Below are 23899 nucleotides of genomic sequence, written 5' to 3'. Positions count from 1 at the left end.
TGTTTATGAACTTACTCGTCTATTCACTTTGTTAGGGTGTGATCAACAACTCAGTATTAGGCTATTTCATCGGCCGCATCTACCTCTACCTCGTGAAGGTTGGCGTATCTCCAGATAAGCTCCGCTTCCGACAGCACATGGAGAATGAGATGGCCCATTATGCCTGCGACTGTTGGGATGCTGAGTCCAAAACATCCTATGTGAGTCAAATGGAGCGGTTTTTACCATGTGGTTTCACACTGTTAACTTAGAGGCGTGGGTATCAAAATTGCCTTTCATGTGTTTCATGTCAGAGTGGCACAAAAAGGAAAGAGAACTCTTCCTGAGCAAAATGGAAAAAGCAGTTGCCCCCTGTCCTCTCATAACGGGGTGGGGGCTACTCTTGTGCTCCAGGAGCCCTCGTAGACTCGGATGGCTTTTACCCAGAGAGTAAGGGTGAGAATGAGAGTGAGAGAGAATGCCACGGCCAGTGAAAAGGCAGGGCTGGTGGGTCCTTCCCGGGGGGTGGGAGTGTGATTGGTCACATCCCGGAGTGCAGCTAAGATGGGGTGGCCTCCCTGACAAAGACCCTGGCAAACGCTGGAAGTGGTGGGGGTGCTGAGGAGGAAGGTGCTTTAGTTTGAGAGAGCTGTTTGGTAGATTTTGAGGATGGACTAGTAGATTCTGATCTCTTGTTTTTCTCGAATTTCTCAAATTCCGTATATGTAGTGATAGTTCAGAGAAGACCTTCAGGCTACCTCTTTGCTGTACCTACCCCCCCCTCCCCAAACACAAACAGGAATACTGAAGCTTAGGATTAAAAGGCGTTTGGATATAGGAGATGCTTTCTGCATTGGTGGCAGTAGGAACAGGGTGACATCCAAAACAAGGGGGCTGAGAGCCTCTGGCCTGTCCCTTATTTGGTGTTAGAGGGACTTCTCACACATGTGGAGACTTTAGCTGAGGAGCCTTGGTTCCGACATGCCCTTGGTTTCACTTTGTAAAGTGACTTTGTTTTAATAGAGTCATTTATTTTTTAATTAAAAATAAAAGTTATTACAAACAGTGACCCTTTTTTGCAAAACAAAAAGCAAAACCTAATTCTAAGTGTATCGTGTGGAAAGTGAAACTTGCGACTGTGTATCTCCCTCTCCCCCAAGGCATTTCATGTCTCTTTTCTAGATCAGGGATCCGCGAACATTCTCCGTGGTAAATATAGTAAATATTTAAGGCTTTGAGAATCTCTGTGTTCTCTCTTCTTGGTTGTTTTCATTTGTTTATTTGTTGGTTTTTTATAGCCCTTTAAAAATGTAGAAACCATTCTTAGCCCCATGAACCTTGGTTTGCCAACCCCTATTCAAGATAATTTTATATGCTTTTATAAGCATGTACACATGTATACATGCAGAATGATATGCATATATCTGTAGTGGCTGTTATTGATGGGTTGTATTTTTTTTTTTTTTTTGTCTTTTGTCTTTTTAGGGCCACACCCATGGCATATGAAGGTTCTCAGGCTAGGGGTCGAATCGGATCTGTAGCCGCTGGCCTGCACTACAGCCACAACAGTGTCAGATCCGAGCCGCATCTTTGACCTACACCATAGCTCACAGCAATGCCGGATCCTCAACCTATTGAGTGAGGCCAGGGATTGAACCTGCATCCTAGGTTCCATCTGGTTGCTAGTCAGATTCCTTTCTGATGAGCCACAATGGGAACTCCTGACACTGTTTTTAATATATTCTCTTTCCTTTGTGGAATTAGGCAAGAATCTGTTAGGTTTTTCTTGTTACTTTACTTTCTTCACAAACTTGCTTGACATGTATCTGCTAAATGATCGTGGTCATTATTTTTGGATTAGAGATGATGAGTAATTTCTTTATGTGTTTTAGAGTTTCTGGAATTTCTTTTTATTTTCAAATTAAACCAATAAGGTATTTTCTGTTTTGTGTGAGATTTCGGGTTAACCCAGACACAGAGTCTTAGGATCTCAATTTAGATTCTGAGTCTGGCCTAGATTACATTTCATTTGTTCATTCAGTGTCTGTAATCGTCGAGAGTTGGGTATCATTCTGAGTGTATTATTATCTAATGCTCACAATAATTCTATTCATGGGTCCTATTTCTGAAGAGACCGAAGTGCTGAGAAGTCAGCTAGTTTGCTGGAGTCTGACAGCTAGTGAGTGCTGACGCAGGGGTGTGAACCAGGACTAAGTCTAGACCTGGGATCTTAACCACGTTGCTTTAATACACCTTGCTGCACCCCTGTTCATCCTTATCTGAGTATCACGGGGCTGTGGCCATACCCTCAAGGATGGGGGGGGGGGGCGTCAGAAAATGTGGGCCTCTTAAGTCCTGGGGGTGCAGTTAATACTGTATTGCACATGTGAAGGTTGCTCAGAGTAGATCTGAAAAGGTCTCATTACAGAAAAAAACCTTTGTAACTATGGATGTTGATGGGTTGCATTGCATTGCGGTGATCATTTTGCAGTATATACAAATATCCAATCATGACGTTCTGTGTACACCTGCGACTAGTAGAATGTTGCATGTCAGTTATACCCAAATGAAAAAGAAAATTAAGGAAAAAAAAATTTTTAAAGAAAATCAGGGCCTGTTTTGAGATTAGGCCAAAACGTCTTGTGTAGTCATTGGGAGACTAGTCTAAACAAAACCAGAAGCTCCAAAATAACAAACTTTTAAGGAGAGAGGACACCTTTTAAGACTTTAATACTTTTTTGGTGTGTGCTTCATTGTTCATTTTTTTTAAGAAGAAAAGTTACTGATACAGCTAATGCTCCCTCCTTTTCGTCTCTCTCCTCAGAGAGAACCCAGAGTCGGTGTCTACCAATCCTAGGCATGTTTCTCTAGTTTTACCTTTTAGTACATAAATATGTGTTCATTGACATCTGTAGCAAATGACCACGAGCAAGGTTTATATGTTTAAGAATATAGGTATACTAGTTGACGTCTTAAGTGACTGTCCGATGATCAAGTTACATGTTTTTAGGCTTTGTTTTTATCCTTAATGACTATTTTGTTGTTGTTATGTATTGGGATTTTTGAGCTTATATGAGTTTTGTATTTGCCTCTTCATTTTAAGTACCCCATGTGGTGACATGTACTTGGAAAGCTTAGTAGTTGTGATGGTTGAACTTTCTCAAACTCTTTGAATTAAAGACAAAAATAAGTATTCAAGAGAAGGACTAACTGAAGATCTGCTGAAACAAGCTTTTTCCCACTTTTGGTCTTATTCAAATAATAGGTTCTTAAGAGTCTTTGAAAATACTTTAGATGATGCTTTTGAAAAGTGTCTTAGGCATTGACAAGAAATGGAACTTGTCACCCATGTGATAGCAGTGCTGTTACTAAGCTTTATTCTGTGACCTAAACAGTGCCTGTCCTTTACTGAGTTTTCTTTGTTGGGTAGGAACCTGAACTGAGCACAAATGCCCACGTTCGTGGCCAGCTGCGGTGTGTGTTCAGCACAGCCATCCGACGCCAGGTTGTGAGAGCAGTAGACAGTTCATGCCAAGAGAATACAGTTGTCCCTTAGTGTCCACTGGGGCTTGGTTCCAAGACCCTTGCAGATACCAAAATCCTTGAATGCTCAAGCCTCTTAAATAAAATGGCTTTGTATCTGCATAGACCCTGTGCACCTCCTTCCATATACTTTAAGTCATCTCTAGGTTACTTAAAACATCTACTGCAATGTAAATGCTACGTAAATAGTGGCCAGTATGTGGAAAACTTAAGTTTGACATTTTGGAACTTTCTGGAAATTTTTTTTTCCTGAATATTTTTGATTCACACTTGGTTGCATCCACAGATGTGGAACCCAAGGATACAGAGGGCTGCCTGTGTTCAGGTTTGTTATTGCCGAGCCACAGCAGGAACTCTGTATTCTTGGCTGCGTTTGGTATCACGTGAATCCACCCTTCAGAATCTACTTGCCATTTTTCAGAAACCTTCTAGAGGGTGAATGTCAATAAAGCAATGCAGTAGCTTTGTAGAGAAAGTTCCTTTTTCCTCTTTATTCGTCTGTCTTCTCTAAGTTTACATTTGTGTGGTCTCTCCTCTGACCTTTCCGTACGGTAACTTCAGAGTTCATCCATTTGAATTAACAGATAGGCTACTAAAAAGAGGAGGAAACAGGCGAAATTGAGTAAATTCATGTTCTAGTTCGTTAATGCCTCCCTAATATATAAAAATTGAGGCAGGGTTCGGTGTCACCACCATGAGTCTGGCACACTGGCATTCTTCTTAGTTCTTGCATTTTTCCTTGGTCTGTAAGTCCGGGTGTGGACAGATATCCATTCTGTTTGCCCTTTGGGGCCAATGGGATGTGTTAGCCTCTATTCCATTCCTCCTTCTTGTAGGGCATTGTATTCTCTTATTATTATTCTCAGTTTTTTTAGGGCCACTCATGGTAGCTAGCTACTTTTTTTTTTTTTTTTTATCTTTTTAAGGGCCAAACCCACAGCACATGGAAGTTCCCAGGCTAGGGTTCAGAATTGGAGCTGCAGCTGCTGGCCTACACGACAGCCACAGCAACACCAGATCTGAGCCACATCTGTAACCTACACCGCAGCTCACAGCAACGCTGGATCCTTAACCTACTGAGCAGGGCCAGGCATCAAACCCACGTCCTCATGGATACCCGTTGGGTTTGTTATTGCTGAACCGCAACGGGAACTCCACACTCTCATTACTTTTCTTTTTCTTTCCTTTTTAATGGTTTAGAAAAATGCATATGCACATTGTGTTGTTTTCCTGTAATTTCTCCTAAAGATCTCCTGGCGCAGGGTTCTGAACTTGAGTGACGTGGGCGCAAGACGTGCTGTCATACAACTAACTGCCCGGCCGAGTCCCCTCCCCACACGTGTCACCCTTTGCATCTTCGACACCTACATTCAGACCTGCCATCACCCAGCATCGTATTAACATGTTCTTATTTTTGCTGCTCTTCTACTGTCATGTCTTACTGTCTGTTGTCTCCTCTCAGATGGCTGACCCCTTTGGTGAATCCTCGCTTTCCCACCCGCTGCTGTTGACCTTATTTTTCTGTCTCCTATGTTGGTCTCTGAACCCTAAAGCGATTTTTCAAGTGGCTAATTGGGTCATTCACCTATGAACTGTTGTTCCCTTTAGTAAAAACTGGTGAAATTCTTCCTCCTAATTATCTTCCATGCTGTTAAAATGTTCTGAAAATTGTTCTCCTGTGTTTCTTCTCCACAAATTTCTTTTGAGGTGAGCACCAGATTAGATTTGTGGGTGCATATATTCTGTGTGGACTGTCAAAAGGGACCTTTCTTGACCCCTCAGCCCTCCGCGTGTAAGGTGATAGAAAGTTCTGGAGAGTGTGCTGTTGTGTGTGTCCTGTGGGATTCCGGAGGGTGAGTTCTGGTCATGGATGTGATTTGCTTGCAAGTGTAGGGCTTTTCCGACCCAGCCATGCCCTTCTCTTTGGCAATTATTAAAAGTGCACGGAGAGTAACAACTTTGCAGATGTGACTTCTTTGACTTGAGCCAAAGTTTTACCAACATATATGTATGGGGGCCAGGGGCGGGGCGGGGTGGGGGGCCCATCACAGTCATCCCTCGATATCCATGAGGGATTGGTTCCAGGATGCCTTGTGGATGCTAAAGACCCTAATAGAGAATCCCTGTGTTAATGGTTTCTGTCAGATTCATTTGGAATCCTGGTCACAAATTTGGAACAAATCTATCAGTTTTGTCTAAGTTCACATTTTATTCTCATAACTAAATCTTAGGAAATTTTAGTTTACCCCACATTTACCATATGGCAAAATAAATCTGTCCAGAAAATAAAAAGACTGCTTTGTGTACATGTGTGAATTGTATTTTATAGGACTGTTACTGCCTGCTCTATAAAACTATTCCCATTTCAAACCCTTTTAAGTAAAAGTTGAGAGGAGGTCCTATAACTGAATTATTCGTGAATATGTGGAAGCGTTACTGCCGATACGCATCACTTAGGAATGAACCTTATGTAAGTTACGCATGTTTTTCTGTTATGTCTTCTTAGGGCTGGATCGAAATTGTCGGATGTGCTGATCGTTCCTGTTATGACCTTTCTTGTCATGCAAGAGCCACCAAAGTCCCTCTTGTAGCTGAGAAACCTCTGAAAGAGCCCATATCCTTTCTGGTCACTTCAGCAGCTCAGGACCAAAGTGTAAAATCCACTTACCCAGTCAGATAAATGCAAGTCTACACCTTGTTCTACGGAAAAGCTGCGATGTTTGGGGTATTGTGATAGCACTCTATTTAAACCTCTTTATTTTACCCATGTCATTGCTCCTTTGCTAGTCTCTTTACTTGTTATCTGACATGTGCCTCTCAGTGTTTGGTCCTTGAAAGAAGCACATGCAGAAAAATGCTCTGAATGTCTTTCGGGATGGTGAACAATTTTCCTCAGCCATTTCCCACACCTGCGTCTACATAACATGCTCTTAAAATGTGCATGGTGAATACTTTATTAAAAGATGAGTGCCCTTTTATGGTGAATGAAATAATTTAGCTCATTTGATCTGTAAATCAGCAAAAGAGAAATTTCCTTCCTTTACCAGGCAGTGAGGTTGTGAGCTGATCTAAGGGCTAAGCCAGTGACAGGAAATAGATCCTGTTGTGTTGAGGCATTTGAGAAATGAGTAATTTGTTATCAGAGGTTATTATGTTGTGTGTCAGGTTATGTTGCTGATGAAATAATACCCCTTTATCTCACTATAACTTTGGAAAAAGTCTTTCTTGATGATGTTTCCATGTTTTGAGTGCAGTTTGCCCGAATGATGTTATGGTCGTTGTTTCATGTGGCTCTTGAAATTGGCATGGAGAGGATCTCAGGAACCAATGAGGAAGCAGTAGTTGTTTTAGGTCGATGGTGGCTTGTGCTCGAGGCCGTTTCCTGCGATACTGAGGCAGTTCTGCAGTTTCGTATTCCTTGACTGCTGCATACAAGACAGTCAATGTTGTTCAGTTTGAACCCAATAAGGGAGCAATTGGTAAAGCATATAAGAAGGATGCAAAGCTGGTGATGGAGTACCTGGCCATTTGTGATGAATGTTACATTACAGAAATGGAGAAACTACTGAATGAAAAAGGGTAAGATTTAATATGTGCGCTTCTACACAGTTTCCCGTCAGCTGTGTCATCTCTGCCAGGTTTTGAAACTTAGGGCGAGATGAGTTTCTTTAGAAATGTTTTGCAGGTAAGTACCACCTCTCGGGTATATTTAAGGCTTATGTTTGTCGAGATTTTGGCATGATAGCCTGGAAATTGATTCAAAATACACTATAAAGACCTTTTTCTTTTTCCCCCAATAGCTTTCTTAGAGCAGGAGTCTTGTGCAAGGTATCTACCGAGGAGGAGTTAGAAACTACATCCATCTCTCAAGTCACTTCCCTTTTTTTGAGCTTTGGCATGGGCTGTATAAAACTAATAGGCTGTGAACATACATGTAAAAACAACAGAGAAGACACTTTAAAGGGATTCAGCAAAATCCAGCACTAAACAATATAAAATTTACTGTGTCTGGCAAACAATAAAAAATCTCTTAACATATGAAAAAACATGAAAATGTGACCCATGACAAGGGAAAAAATTCAGTCACAAGAAATACCCAGAAGTGGCAAACACGATGGAAGGGTGTTAAGATGGTTATTGTTAATGTGCTTCATATGTTCAAGGATGTAAGAGAAAACGTGAATGTATGAGGTGAGAAATGGGAATGTATATAGAAAAAAATGCAAATGGAGCATCTAGAGGCCATATCTCAACTGAAATAGTGTGTACATAGCCACAGTACCATAGAATGCAGTCTTTTAAAGTGCTAACAGACAAAAGTCCTGCACCCAGCAAATAGATCTTTCAAAAATGAAGAGAAAATATTTTCAGACAAAATGCTCAGAGGCTACATTGCCAGCAGACCCTACATTACAAGAAATGTTAAAGGAAGTTCTCCAGGCAGAAGTATGGAAATTTAGATCCACCCAAAGAAGCTAAGAGCTCTAAAAATGATAAAATATGTGGATGAATACGAGTGACATTTTCTTTCTTTTTTTTTTGAAAGGCAATAGATTTTTTAAGATAGGACGCTTGTAAGAGATGCAAGCAGGCAGGCGCGGAAGCTCTCGAGTAACGTTTTCTTTAATTTCTTTAACATGACATCTCTTAATTCTTTAAAATATAATGGGGCATTTAAAGCAAAAATGATAACAGTGTGTTATGAAATGTGCAATGCATGGAAGTAAAATGTTTACCATCAGTAACCCTACGGATGGGACAAAGCATTGGGAATATGTGAGAATAGGTGTCCTGCATGAAGTGTGTACATTACAACGTGGACATAGACTAGAAGGTAAAAAAGGACTAAAACTCTACAGAAATTACCTGGGGAAAAAACCCCACCGAAACCAAAGGGGTTTATCTCTCTTAAACCGGTAAGAGAGATAAAATAGGATAATAAAAAATACTCCAAAAAAAGACAGGCGAGGAGGAAAAGCAAAGAATGGATGCGACAGATAGAAAATAACTTGTGAAACGATAGATTTCAACTCAATAATATTGATAATTACATTAAATGTAATTATCTAAACACCGAAATTAAGAGCCTTTACTTGTCAGACTAGTTAGAGAAAAATCAAGACCCAGTTAAATGTTGTTTACAGTAAACTGTATTGTAATACAAGCAGACCTCAGAGGTACTGTGGGTCTGGTTCCAAACACTGCAATAAAGTGCATATTGCAATAAAGCCAGTCACACAAATATTTTTCGGTTTTCCAGTGCATGTAAAGGTTTGTTTACACTATACCATACTCTATCAAGTGTGCAGTAGCATTGTATCTTTAAAAAGATGTGTTCATACCTTAATTTAAAAGTACCTTATTGCTAAGAAGTTAAATAATAATGAAAAAGTTAGAAATATTGCAAGAATTACCAAAATGTGACTCAGAGATACGAGATGAGCAAATGCTGTTGGAAAAATAGCACTGATAGACTTAATGCTGTGTTGCCACACACCTTCAATTTGCAAAAAAAAATCAGCATCTGTAAAGCCCAGTTAAGCAAAAAGCACAATAAAACAGGGTCTGCCTGTACACAAGTTCAAGAATCAAAAATTATTTCCCATTCAAACATTAATCAAAAAGGTGGAGTAGCTATATTAATATCAGACAAAGTAAACTTCAGAACAAGGAAAATTCCCGGGGACAAATTTGCATTTCATAAAGATAAAGGTATCCGTTTATTTATCAAGAGAGCATATCATTTTTAACTTTGTATGTAACTAAAACAAGCTCAAAATACATGACAGAACTGCAACAAGTGAACACATCCACAGTTGCAACTGGAGATTTCTACACCCCTTGTCAGTGATTGGTGGAGCAAATAGGAAGAAAAAAAACAATAGGAATTTGAAGATACAAACATTATTAGTCAACCTAATTGCCATTTACAGAATACCTAATAGCCAGAGAGTGTACATTTTAAGTGCATTTGAAACATCTTTTATATTGCTTTTATACCCCTCTCCAGCTAAACATGATGTTTCCATTTTCAAAGTGTAGTTTATAAAAACAAAACACATGAGATTTGCGTATGGCCTGCAAATTCTGAAGTATTTCATAACTGGCCCTATGCGGAAAGTTTGCCAAACCCCTGTCATAGACGTTAGGCTGAGTGAAAGATTATATGTATGTGTATTTGTCAAAAAAACTGTCATAGGAGTTCCTGTTGCGGCTCAGCGGTAACAAACCCAACTGGTATCCATGAGGACTCGGTTTGGCCCCTGGCCTTGCTCAGTGGGTTGGGAATCCGTTGTTGCTGTGAGCTGTGGTGTAGCTCGCAGACTCGGCTTGGATCCTGCGTAGTTGTGGCTGTGGTGTAGGCTGGCAGCTATAGCTCCAATTCGACCCCTAGCCAGGGAACTTCCATATACTGTGGGTGCTGCCCTAAAAAGACCAAAAAACAAAACAAAACAAAAAAAGCCACCAAACTATCATAAGATGAATGCTTTTAAGTTGAAAACATAATTATCCATTTCAGTAGGAAAGTTTTAAAACATTTCTCGTCTCCCAGAATTCATGTCTATTTATGCTGAAATAACATCAAATCCCATTGATACTGTCATAGATCTCTAGTCAGATATCATTATCTATAAACGAGAGTTGTGGGGTTTTTAAAAAATATATTCTCAAATAATGGCTGTCTCCTTGCTAATTTCAGCTTTTTTATAGCTCTCACCTGCTCTGCACTTAGACTGTGCTCGCAGAGGACATATGATGTTGTTGACATAATAGAGTTTTAGTGCGCACATGCACAAACTTCAGAGGAATAAAAATGGAGGAAATCAATGAAAACCTTTCATATGATACATGAGATCATCACTGCTAGAAACTAGCAAAATGCACTGTACCATGGACCAGCCATAAAGCTTCAAGGACTCCCCCACTTGAGGGCTCTCTCTTCCCAACTCTGAGCTGCTTGGGAGATAAGACATCCAAATTAACCTTCATAGTGTGACATACCTCGTAAGCTGAAATACGGGTATTACATGAAGCGCTTTAGAAAAGTGAATTCTTATGACCTGAAATGGAATGGGCGTGGCTCAGGCTGTGAACATGGCAGCCAGTGATCTTGGAGAGAGAGTATCAAGCAGAATCATTAAACTTCTTTTAAGGCAATCTCCATCAATATGAGCGTCAAAGTTTGTTTTGGAAACAGTTTCATGTGGGAGTTTAACATTTTTTTTCTATAAGATGACAAACTGGTCGTTTTTACATTCGTTGGAACAATAGTGAGAATCTTTCTACCAGAAGGCCTGTTTCTGACAGATTTTATTGTAATTATTCTAAAACTGAATCTTTTTTTTGGTGGCGGGGGGGGCTCCCTGCTTCATATGGAGTTCCTGGGCCAGGGATCAGATCTGAGCCACAGCTATGGGCTTTGATGCAGCTGCGGCAACGCTGGATCCTTTAACCCAACTGTGCCTGGCTGGTGACTGAATCTGCTTCCTGATGCTGCAGAAACGCTGCTGATCCTGTTGTGCTTCAGCGGGAACTCCTAAAACTGAATTTTTAAAAAATTGTTTTTAGTTTTACCTTGATCTCAAACCCAAAGGAATTTGGTCATTAAGTCATTTGTGAAATTTTATAAAACTAGCCACATTTTTGGGTGCCTCCCAGAATACTGTTTGATGCTGTTGTTAGAATAATAATTTGATATTCCTCATGAAGTAATTTAAATTTGGCTATAGCTGTTATATCTGGAGAGTTGACCAAATTGTATTACTCTTAAAATGAAAAACAGCTTAGCAATCTGTAAAACTCCTTTAAATTAAGGCATGGGGATCCGTATTTCACTAACATATGATGTCTTTTGTTTCTTTGTAGGGAATTTACCGTTGAGACTGAAGGGAAAACATTTCAATTAACAAAAGACATGGTCAATGTGAAGAGATTCCAGAAAACACTACATGGTACATTTGTAAAAATAATTAAGAAACAAACAAAAATCATTACTCCTTGAAGGTGGTTTTTTTTTTTTTTAAGTTTTATAGCATAACCATTTTATAGAAAATTTGAAGAAAAATAAACCCTTAACGCCACAAACCTAAAATTAATGAATATGTGTAAGGTATTATCTTGGGATTTTAAAAAAAAAAAAATCATTGTACTCTTACTGAAGAATAATGTGTAACGCTTCCGTTAAATTTCCTATGACCTAAGGTACATGAGAAGAATATCTCTTTGATTAAAAACATCTTTTGTTTTTTTCTTTAAGGAAAAGTCCTTTTGTTTCTTAAGCAAAAGAGAGAGCTCACCCTTCTATCTTTTTTGGCAAATTAACATAGAAGTCATTGAGATTAGTGATCTTTCATGCTTTTTTTAAAATCCAAGGAGATGGTTATTTTTTTGGAGAACAAATTCTCTGGGTGGGGCAATGGGTATTTTGGAGAGTATTGGAAGTGGGCTGGTGGTTCCTGTGGCTGAACTGAAGGGCCTGGAAACTGAGAGCAGTGAGTACTTGAGTTGCTGCTGCCCGTGGCGAGAGCAGCCTCCGTTTCCATTTGTTTTTGGCCAGCCTCGTCGTGACCAGGCTGCGGTGAGCCGCAGAGCAGGACTCGGGGCTCCTTCTTCATGCTCTAGAGTTTTTAGCCTCCATCCTGGCAGCTGGCTCAGAGCTGCATTTCACCATCACTCAGATGCCACGAAAGGATGCACAGAAAATGCCTAGATTATTGTTCTAAAATGTTATTCTCCCTCATTATCACAGACCAAAGAAACAGCTTCTCTATTCTTCTATGTATATGGGGTTTGGGTTCCAGTTATCTCATTTCCTCTGAAACCTAAGTTCTCCAAAGTTAGGGTCAGGTGTCTTAGACTTGAACAGTGCTCAGCAGTGCTTCCTTTTAATAAGAGGTAATGATGATAACAATTCCTGTGTTTACTTACCACGGCTAAGGCTTACTTAGGGGAAAAGCTCTGGGGCCCGTGGCACATGTCTTTGAGTGAGTGCTGGTCCCAAGCAAAACTCTTCTGACCCCAGAACCTTGGAAATGCAATGGCAGTAACGTGGCTCCTGTAAGGAGTTCTCATCAAGATAGCAAAATAAAAAGTAAAACACAAATCACATTATACTTGTCGTATGTAGGAGTTATTCTTGTTAATTTTGCCAGCCGTGGCAGCAGATGTCTAATTCTAGCAGAGTCTTACAGAAGCTCTAGACGTTTTAAATGCTTTCTGCAGGTGATCGAGTGTAGCTGCTGCTGTTCCTAGCTTACCAACTAGGGCAGGAATATGCTGGTATCTTGTTTCATTTTTATGCTACAGAAACAAAGAATTAAATGTGGTAAAAAAAAATTTCACTCCTGTTTTCTCTTTAAAGGCATCGTGTTTCCTACCAGCAAATAGTTTTGGGGAATGTTCTGATTTGTCCTGAGGTACAGAATCAGCCATCAGCCATTTAGAATGGGGTTATTTTTAAGGCCAATACGAATTGTTTAGGGAGGCCCCGAGATGCATGAGACGGGGTTTGAGAGAGTGTTCCTGGGTTTCTGTGTCTCTTGCAGTTGAAGAAGTTGTCCCGAGTGTCATCGAGCCCTCCTTTGGCCTGGGCAGGATCATGTACACGGTATTTGAACATACATTCCACGTCCGCGAGGGAGATGAACAGAGAACGGTGAGCTGTCGCATACAGGGTGCTTACACTGTCATTTACTGCGGGGACAATTAGTCGTCATTTGCGGTAATGTTAACACCTTTGTTTAACTGTTTACAAAGCAAAGCGCTTTATCTCCTTGGCGCTTCGGGGTGCGTGGGTTATCCTAGATGCCATTGTTTTAGTTGCACCTGAGTTCTGAGATAGAACATGTTACTTTGGGGAAATTGTCTGTGTTGTCTCAGTGGCAGGAATGATACTTTCTGGATATACTCGCTTTTTCGGAAAATTGAGGGGGCGATAATTCATAGAATTTGGCCAAACCAAAACTCTGTATTTGTACATCGGTAAAGCATTAGAGGGAACCTTTTCAAACTGCATAAGGTTGTCTGGAGGTTTTTTGGAGTAAAGATGTAAAATTCCTTGGTTCTATTCCAGAGACACTGATTCACTAGGTCAGAGACGCAGGGATCTGGTTTTAGGATTTGCCTTATAAGAGCCCCAGGCGGTTCCAGTGTGGGAGATTGGCAGATGATAAACTGAGCAGAGGTGTGTGAGGGATAGCCCTTCCTAGCATTCAAGCACTGCTAGAGATTAAGGTTTCTAAGTCTTCGTCCCCTCGCTCAAGTTTTCTTTTTGGCTCTGATGCTTTTGAATCCCTGCTCCACACCTCCCACCTGTCTCTTCTCTTCTGCCTTACTTCACCTCTTTCACCTTGCCTCTGCCTGTGGAAATCAGACTCCTTTAATTTATAGCTTCAGGTTTCCAGGAAGCTCACTCAGAAGAAGAATGGCTAGAGAGGAGAGGCTGAAAGAAGCCTGACAGAGCAAAGAAGCATTCTTTACGTGCATGACCAGCTAAAGTTGAGTGTGTGCAGAATGGGACATCAGCTCTGGGGCTTTTCCTAGGGCATTTAATCTTAAAGGATGAACTGATGAGTTCCTGGCACGGGCATTTTAGAAAAGCCGCCATGTTCTTGGTAATAGGTAGCTAATAAAGCCACTTTTTTATTCTCTGCCCTGAAGTCACATCTTCATTTCCTGACACTTAAGGAGCAGCTTTTCATTCGTTAGCAGATAGTAAGAACCTGAGCCAGACCCCAGACATGAAACATTAGAGCATGGTTCTTCCTGAGGAATGATGTCGTCTTAACTGGAGGATGCATTCTTTTCAGATGCCAAATTTCCGTCAAGCTTTTTCTGCTTATTTTTCTAATAAAAAGGTTTTTTAAAAGGCCCTTTAGCTATTCCTTTGAATCTAACAGTATCGACATAGCTAGAGTTTTAATAGAAATTTCATAAGAGCTAAGCAAGAATAAATTAGTTAACAGTATTTTATGAATTGCATAGATTCTAATCATGAAGAGAAATCTGATTAGGCTGCGAGAACGCCAAAAGCATTTCTAAATTATTAACACATAGTCCCTTGATCCGTCTTTCTATAAATTTGATATAAAAACATTGCCGGTGAGATAACAAAAAGTTATTTTTCTACAAAGGCAGGTCCCTGCCTCTCTCCCACATTAAATGGAGTGTCACAAAGAGAAGGAGAGGGGTGGAATTTGGGGTGTTCTGTGGTTCAGACACCATGTTGGTGGAGTCTATGGTTTACTTACTGTGGGATATTCTCCATGGCTTGGCATTTAAGGTTAATTAGGCTTTGGGGGCAAACCTGGAACCCATGTCATTCATTATTTTTACAGGACCTTTTCATTGAGTCCCATGTTGCCTTCAGTTGAACCTTTTGTACAACGTTATTATTTTTTGTCTTTTGTCTTTTTAGAGCTGCACCCGCGGCATTGGCGGTTCCCAGGCTAGGGGTTGAATCGGAACTATAGCTGCCGGCTACAGCCGCAGCCACAGCAACGCCAGATCCAAGCCGTGTCTGCGACCTACACCACAGCTCATGGCAACCCTGGATCCTCAACCCACTGAGCAAGGCCAGGGATCCATCCCACAACCTCATGGTTCCTAGTCGGATTTGTTTCTGCTGTGCCACATGGGAACTCCTGTACAATATTATTAAAGAACTATCTTTATCCCTCATTTCCAACCCAAAAAGTAGACTGGTTTGCCTTCCACAGAATACCTTCGCTTTCTCTTATTTCTGAATAACTAGAAAGCTGTTTTAGGAGCAGTTTAGGAGGGCTGTACTTTTCACTGCCTGTATATAGAGCACTTTTGTTTTCTCCTCTTTCTTTTGGACATGCCTTTGTGAGCTATTAAACTTTTATTTTACTTAGTCACTGAGCCTCAGTGATCCTTCAGCCGTGCTGACTCTCTTACGGGACAGAACAGGAGTTTGTCTTTGGACACTACCACTTACTCGATGATTCGGGGGCAGGTTTTTTAGGGATCGCCGTAGAAAGAAGTAAGGCTTCTATGTAATACCAAAAATTCCCATCTCGGATGGTAACTGTCACAGGGCTTCCACATCATTTAACCTGTTTATAATAGACCTGCCAAGTAAGCAGAGTAGATGGAAGAGAGCTGCTTTTTAGATGGAGAAACTGAAGTCCAGAGAGGTCGGATTCCCTGAGGTGGTCCAAATTCAGAGCTGAAAACCAAATCTCTCTTCTGATTCTCGTTCTGGTTATCCTGCTTTCTCTGTTTGGTCACATTGCTTTTCATACCATATTGTCTGGTCTTCTGATAGTGAAGTTTGGATATTAATGTTTAGATGTTTATATACTAACGTGTTTGGATTTCTTTCTCATTGACCCGTCTAGTTCTTCAGTTTCCCTGCCGTCGTAGCTCCATTCAAATGTTCCGTCCTTCCACTGAGCCAGAACCAGGAGTTCATGCCATTTGTCAAGGAATTATGTGAGTAGATCCAGTTGGGTAATCTCCCTGGGGACACTGTCAAGTGGTCTGAATTTTAGAAGGTGTCTCTTTTTCAATAAAAATATATATTCAAAAAGAATACATCTACATGGTTTTAGCCTCAGCTCTTATTTCTGAGAGAGAGAGAGAGGATGCTTGCTCAGGTTGTTTCCTCCTAGCCTTTGAGTGAGTCAGGGTAGGACCCAAGAGTTAAATTTAAAACATCCTTGCTTCTCTTGGTCCTGGTGGAGGGTGACAGCCCTAGCAGATCTACAGCCATTGGAGCCACAGCATGGAAAGGGATCCTAGGGATCATCTGATGTGGCCCAGAGTTCAGAGCTGGGGAGTGGGAAGAGGCCAGGGAGCTGCTCAGCGCCACGCAAGCCTCCTGGCCTTGGCTCTTAGTCTGATACTCACTCCTGGCCGAACAAGACATAGGTGTGAGTGAGGGGTTGGGCACCAGCAGGGAGTTAAACTTTTGGAAGTTTCTCTCTGGCTCCTGCAGCTTATTGCACTTTGGGGTTCACCCCTTTTGTAAGTTTCCTGAGCTCGCATGACATTGAGGTGACATCAACCCTTTCTCCACTGTAATTTCTTTAACTATTTACTTTGGATAGCGGAAGCCTTGACCAGGCACGGTGTGTCTCACAAAGTAGACGATTCCTCTGGGTCTATCGGAAGACGCTATGCCAGGACGGATGAGATCGGCGTGGCTTTTGGCATCACCATTGACTTCGATACAGTGAACAAGACCCCTCACACGGCAACCCTGCGGGACCGAGACTCCATGCGGCAGATAAGAGCAGAGGTAGCTGCCTCCTGTTTGCATGTTTCATTTAGAAATGTATATGGTTCCCTTCTGATTTGAAGAGGCTGCTGTGTTTATGTTCCCTTCCCTTTTTTTTTCTTTTTAATTTTGATCATAAATTTGTATCAGACAGAGCACAGACTCCTAAATCCCCTCGGTTTAATTATAAAAATATTCATGAATTTGGATCACTCTGAACTCATTCTCTGACAGTCTGCTTTTATAGCTGTTTGTTTGTTTGGATAAGAGAAATGCAATCCCAAGCGGTGGTTGCCATAATTGTATTAGTTGGCTTTGGAGGGCTTCGACAGTTTTGTCTTTAAGTGTATGCATGTGTACATATAAAGGTTTTCATGTTAACCTGTTCAAAACAGTGAATAATGTTTCAGTAGTTGGACTTAACGGGAAAGGAATAATGGAGATGGGAAGAGTACAGGAGGGAGAGGAGAGTGGTCACTTTAATTGATAGTCGCCGACTAATTTATTTTGAATAGGTTTTTATTTAGAGTGCCTGTCATATGCTCTGCTTCTCACAGAGAGTTAGCACTAGGGAAAACAAGTGAAAAACTGCTTTTTCCTAAAAGAGTTCATAGTCTACTTCAGAAGTCACAGATTTCTGGCTCGTCTTTTTACAAAACCATGGCTGCTCTGCACCCATGTCTCCATCGGCAGGGATTCTCCAAGGGTGGTCCCTGGACCAGCAGCGTCTGCATCACCTGAGAGCTTGTTAGAAAAGTGAAATCTTCACCCCACAGCTACTAAATCAGAAGCGGGGGGTGGGGGAGCTGTGGAGGGAGAGAGAGCAGGCAGAACTGCTTCACAAGCCCTCTAGATGATTCCAAGGGTCACTCAAATTTGAGAACCCCCTCCTATGCGGCAACCAAGGCTTGGTTCTGGCTGGGGAGCAGCTGGCCCCCCTTACCAAGGGCTCTCCAGTTTCCCAGCTCCCTTCGTTCATGTGACTTGACTGACCCCTGGTCTGAGAGTGAAATTTCACACGTGAACTAAGTCCATGGGGCTTGGAGATGCGGAGTAACTAGGGAAGGCTCTGCCGGAGAAGCCAGTTATCCGAGAGCTGGCAGGCTTTCTGGGCTGGAGGAAGAGCGTGAACCCAGGCCTGGGAAGGAGGTGAGGGTGCTTCGGTAAAGAGGCTTCAGTGGGAGTCACAGGAAACCTGCTGTAGGGACCAGTTTGTAGAGGGATCCTGTCATTGCGGGGACACTGACCTGGCTCTCTGTGTAGTGTCCCGAGTTGAGGGCGAAGCCTCATTGTGACAGTCTGATCAAGTTGGTTGACTCTGGGACTTCTCTTTGCTTTTACCCCAGGTCTCCGAACTGCCCAGCGTGGTCCGCGACCTGGCCAATGGCAGCATCACATGGGCCGATGTAGAGGCCAGATATCCTCTCTTTGAAGGTCAAGAAACTGGGAAAAAAGAGACAATCGAAGAATGAGGACATTTTTGGCAACTTCTGATCATTTTCGCTAATAAAAGAGTAACTCTTACCATGTCTACTTTACAAAAAAACAGGATCGCAATTCCTCCCGGGGACTGCGTTTCATCCTCAGTGGCTGCCTGATCTTACTTCCACAATTAAAGTTGAAGGAATTCCAAACAAACCTGTAGTCCAGTTGCTCGTGTTTCGGTGTTTTCAGCAAAGCTGTTTCTCCTCCCTTTGTTTAGACCCTCATGGCTTTATGTTAAACACAATTAATACGTTTAAAAATTAACCTTACTCATAAAACCATAAAATTCACCTGTTTTAAGTGTACAATTTGATGTTTAGTATATTTACCGAGTTATGCAACTGCCACCACCATCCAACTTTAGAGCATTTTCATCACGCCAAACAGATATCTCAGGCACATGTCAACCCAGCCGCAAGCAAGCCCTTGCCTACATTCTGTCTGCACAGATTTGCCTTTTCTGTTCTTTCTCTTTTTCTGAGGAAGTGATGCATTCAGCCAAACAGTAGGTGGATGGGCTTCTGAGAAGAACTGAGGTGGGGATGAGGTGGCAGGAGTCATGGAGGAGGAAGCGGCTGCAGTGGGAGTGCAGGCTGCTAACCCCAACTGCTAACCCCCTGCTGACGGAGGTCGCTGCTCTTCAGAGTCGCCAGCAGGGGGCGCGTTGGCAGAAACCCTGCATTTTAATGCTCGGGCGTCCCTGTACTTGCCTTGTCTCACTAGGCACTTCTCATCCACCAGTGTCTTGATTCTACCTTAATAGTTTGGGCTCAGGTTTTGAGGGACTTGACTTCTGTGATATTTTTGTATGGACCCTCAGAGCACATTCGTTTATTGGTTAGGAAACAATTGAAGGATGTGTGGCTTTGAACTCTGTTTGCAGTTAAGACTTGTCTGGCATCCCCCCTTCCTCACAGGGGAGGGGAGAGGCGATCTCCAGAATGTCGTCCTTCGTCTTGGGTGTGGAGAGCGGCTGAAGAGTGTCCGGACTTCTGCCGTCTTTGCCTCATCTCTGATGATGCCCCCTACTGTAAATAGTAGGCAGTCAGTAAATAGACTTTGAACAAATCTCTTGGGGGAGAAAGCCTTTCACTGAAGCTCATTTCTCTTCTGCCTGGTGCTTTTTAAAGTTCTAATTATTAACTTAGAAGGACCTAGATTTTAAATAAGCTGAATTTTCATTTTCTGGGGATGCCTTTCCCCTCAGATCCCTCAGCTCTGGGCATGTATTCTCGCCTGCTCACGTTGGGGCTGGGGTGGGGTGGGAGGCATTGTCTTTCTTCCCTTTTATTTACTTCCTTTTACAGTGGGCACCTCCGCACTGAAACAGTCGCCACCGCCTCAGACACTGTTGCGAGCTCCTTAAAGGAAAAGAGGCATTAAATACATAGCGGGGTTTACCTCCTTCGGAGCATCGAGGGATTAACCAAGGCTTTCTTTGCTTTTCACTGGCAAGTACATTTGTCATCATCTGGATGCTGACATCAGTTCCGCAAGCCCTGCCTTTCTGTTCCTCTAGGTGCAATGCGTGATTTTTCCTGAGAAAACACCCTCTGTCTCTATGACCTGATGGATGACCTGAGGGGGAAGCAGCTCAGTAGCAGAGGGCTCTGGTTCTGTCTGTGTCATGTATGCTTGATTCTAAGCACAAGCAAGTGAGCTGTCTTCTAAATGGAGAGGCTCTTGACACACGAGAATTGCACACACACACCTCTTCTGTTGAAGCCCAATGTGTATCTAAAGCCAGGGTTTTTCTGCTTGATGCTCCGGAAGGCTCTTTATTTTTATTTTTCGTTTTTTTTTGTCTTTTTGTCTTTTCTAGGGCTGCTCCCGTGGCATGCGGACGTTCCCAGGCTAGGGGTCTAATCGGAGCTGTAGCCACTGGCCTACACCAGGGCCACAGCAACGCCAGATCCTTAACCCACTGAGCAAGGCCAGGGACCAAACCCACAACCTCATGGATCCTAGTGGGATTCATTAACCACTGTGCCACAACAGGAACTCCGGGAAGGCTCTTTATTATTTACCAACTTGTGCATATCAAACTGGGGCCTTGCCCAAGAGCTGAAAGACTGGCAGTGCCTCTTAGAGAAGTTACTCCTGTTCTTCACTCTCCCCAAAAACAGGGGTGGGCGAGGGTCAGATTCTAACTGGTTTCCATGGAATGTACATAACATGGTAATTTCTTGAAAATGTCTGTTGGAATGTAGGACCTTCGGGCAAATACCACAAGGCGTTTTGTCTAGAGAGGTGGTATGGCTTCATGGCTTATAATAGTAAAATAATAAAGATGAGTGTCTCAGAAAAGGAACTCATTGCCGAGTCATAAATAAGGTCTTACGAATTGGGCGAGATGCTACCTGAGATATCAGATGTCCAGAGTCTTTGACAACTTGCAAAGTTATTTTGTTCGACAGATCATTTGAGTTGGATTCATTCTAGACTTTTATTGTTCCCTTGACTAGTGGAAACAGGGTATTGGTAGTGACTGTCTTAGCCCATGGAATCTATTCAGGAGAGAACCAGATGCCCTGAAAATAAATCCAAATTATCTCTGGATATAGCTGCGCTTAACTTCCTATCACCAGGAAAAATGATTAATCTGTATCTCGGGCAGGGCTAAGATGGAAAGGTTTCGATGGCATTACTCACTTGAAAGAGCCTTGCACCAGCATCTTTGCGGGCTATCGGGCTGCGTCTAAGCAGTGATTTGTTAAGACAGTGCGGAAGGAATGACTATCTGTTCTGGACACTGGGATGTCATTTGGGAGCATCACCAGGAAATGCCTGGGACCAGTAGCTGTGGCCCCGCCCTCCTGCCCGGAGCAACTCTGGTGCTAGTGACTGCTCTTCTCCCAGCTGGCATGGTTTACCCTCCTTGCAGGTGTAAGGAGGCAGCTTTTTAAACCTGTGGCAGCAGTGAAAGAGTAGTGCAGTGGTTTTCCACCCTGGCTGCCCATTAGAATCACTGGAGTTTTAAAAAATGCTCCTGTCTGTGCCCCCCTCAGCAATGTCATGAGTTTTGATGCCCAGGCATCAAGGTTTGGAAAACCTCAGCTCAAGTCATAAAGAGCCTGAAACCCCTGGGGGGTAGGGAAGGGTCTTCTGAAGGAAGTTTCTAATGACAAAAGGAGTCAAAAGTTGTCAAGGCCAAAGTTTCCAGAAGAGATGAGTTTAGTGGCCATTGTTTCTGTGTCGCTCCGCCGAGGTGACTGTAAGTGTGCTCTCTGGCTCACATCCAGCTCTCTTTGCCTCGTGTTGGGGGGGTGAATTCCTCTCCTCTGCCCCATAGGCTGGCCTGCCGGGTTCCCCAGGACCTCAGGGGCTGTAGCACAGTGTTTACAGGGAGAAAGGCACATGTGTTGGGTGCCTACCACGTGCCAGGCTGTGTTCTAAGGGGGGTCCTATATGTTCTCTCTTTTTACCCTTACCATAATTTAAGTTTCATTACCGTCCTTTTACATGAAAGGAAAAGGAAACAGAATCTTTACGGGTTCACCCAGCTAGTAGGAGGCAGAACCAGTTTTGAACCAAGGTCAGAGTACATGATCATACACTAAGCTGCCCTCTGTGCTCTGCCAGTTTGTCCCTCTTGTGACTGGAGATGAAGATGACTCCAGAAAGGGCAGCTGGAAGGGGCTACGAAAACCTTGCCCTTGAGAAGTGCCCCGGAGGACTCAGCGCTGGTGAATGAGAAAATGCACGTGTTCTCTGACAGCCAGGGAAACGTCCCTCGCCAAGGGCAGGAAGAGCCTGAGCTCTCGCAACCACCATGGCAGAGCCTGAGCTGAGAGCGGCTGGATCACTCAGTCCCTTAGAGTCTTGCAGTTGGCTTTGCAGCTAACTGGACAGACTCCTAGGTCTGTAAGGGACAGGGCTGCTGGAGGAGCCTACAACTTCCTTCCTGTCCTTGTCACCATCCGCACTGCACCTGAGCATTCCCCAGTCACCTTCTCCAAAGGCGAAACGTTGTGCTCCCATCAGGAAATGCTTACCTGTGCATAACCTCACCCTGCAGCTCAAGACTTTTCCTTTTCGCCCTACACTTTGGAGTTTGTAAAAGCAGATTCTCGGCCACGTTAGGAAGTCTGGTTTTCTCAGCCATGACTTGTTTCAACAGAAGCTGTTTCTGCAGACCTCTGTCTGAGGAGGGCGCCAGCAATAGAGAGGAGGTGAAGGAGGGGCAAGAAGACTGCTCATGGACCACTAGACCACAGAACTAGTATTTTCTGATTCCACAAACCTGTTTCTGCTTTTAGCCACTGATTTTACTTAGTGCCCTATCTAGCTAAAATTTCCTTCTCTCTCTCTCATCTGGCCCTTCTCATCTTCCTACTCTTACCTCTTGTCCACTGTTCAACATTAGCCCATTTGGAGTATTTCCCCCAAAATGCCTACAGTTTTTACTTGGCGTCATATTCAGTGCATTCCTGTTTGCCTTGATATATGGATTTACCAAAACCATTTAGGCATCATTTGTGAAGATTCTTTTGCCCAGGTTAGGGCATATGTCAGAACTGACTCGATGATCCAAACATTTAGGGCATAAAGCAACACAAGCTGTCTGATGTACGGGGCTGTGAGAACTAAGAGAATTATATAAGGAACCGTAGGCAGGGCTCTCGCTTGGAGAGGGGACAACTGAGTTGCCACCTGAGTCACTCAGTTCTTCGGCTAGTCTCCTTGAGGGCCTGTTTCCATTTCTGAAAGCTGGTTGAACAGAATGACTTGAGGTTTTAATGAGTCTGTCCATGAAACAGCTGAGTAATATCTCCTCCTCCGCCGCTTGGAGCTGCCGTCAGAGCTGGTTGAGTGGGAGGCTCCTGTCCGTGGCCTGACTGCCCTCTGTTTGTTCATAGTTGTGTTCAGAATCTGACCATTTTCGTTTTCCTGACAATGTCATTTCCTGCTGGTGAGGTATTGTCATAGCAAAGGATAGACTCTGGGGGCAGATGTGTCCACAGGCAAATCGACTCTGACGCACAGGTGGTGTCACTGTGTGCAATTTGTATAACCTGCAGCCGATGATCCTTTACTGTTAAAGAAACTGTGTCCTCATTTAGGAAGGAAGGAAGGAAGAGAAAGAAGGGAAGGAAGAAGGGTAGGAAGGAAGGAAGAAAAAAGCCCTCCATCAGCAGAACTTCAGAAAGCAGACAGACCTGTGTTGGGCCCACAGGGGTGGGGTGGTGGCTCTTGCGTTAAATAAAAAAAGCTTGATTTTTGATTTTTAAAATCTAAAAATCAAGCTGGCCAGAGATACAGCTGTGAACCCTGGATAGGGGAGACCCGGGCTTGGGTCACACGTAGGTGGATTTCCAAGATAAGGGGGCTGCTGGAGTGAGCACGCCTGTGCGGCTCTCAATCTGCTCAGGGGGAGCCCAGATGGTGTGATTGTGCGTGTTGGGGGCAGGGGCAATGATGGGCCCGAGGGGATCCTGCAGAAGCTGTTTCCCCTACTTTTGCATCATTGTGCACTTTCTTGCCATGTGAAGTGCTGGACTGCTTGCTCTCCCTTTGAGGAAGTGAATTTATAAGGACCTTATATCCAGTGAGACAATGAGGCCAGCAGGGGTAGAGGCGGGGAAGAGGGCGGTGGGTTTTCACTTTCCCTGGATGGTCCTACTGAAGGAGCCCGATCTTGCTGGACGG

The 23899-nt window shown here is 43.1% G+C and overlaps 1 protein-coding gene across 1 annotated transcript in view; it reads left to right on the top strand.

Moving 5' to 3' along the window:
* The window catches only part of GARS (glycyl-tRNA synthetase), a 40491-nt gene extending 22088 nt beyond the window's left edge, over positions 1-18403 (top strand). The window contains exons 10-17 of the mRNA XM_003134806.6: positions 36-200; positions 6029-6136; positions 6956-7101; positions 11389-11474; positions 13068-13177; positions 15885-15978; positions 16596-16786; positions 18112-18403. Of these exons, the coding sequence (XP_003134854.3) occupies positions 36-200; positions 6029-6136; positions 6956-7101; positions 11389-11474; positions 13068-13177; positions 15885-15978; positions 16596-16786; positions 18112-18237 (1026 nt within the window). The 3' untranslated portion in view covers positions 18238-18403. The remainder of the gene's footprint in view (positions 1-35; positions 201-6028; positions 6137-6955; positions 7102-11388; positions 11475-13067; positions 13178-15884; positions 15979-16595; positions 16787-18111) is intronic.

The sequence above is a fragment of the Sus scrofa genome, chromosome 18, assembly GCF_000003025.6.
Source record: "Sus scrofa isolate TJ Tabasco breed Duroc chromosome 18, Sscrofa11.1, whole genome shotgun sequence".
Taxonomy (NCBI): Eukaryota; Metazoa; Chordata; class Mammalia; order Artiodactyla; family Suidae; genus Sus; species Sus scrofa.
Note: the sequence above shows the minus strand (reverse complement) of the source record. Positions and strands in the feature narration are given on the sequence as shown.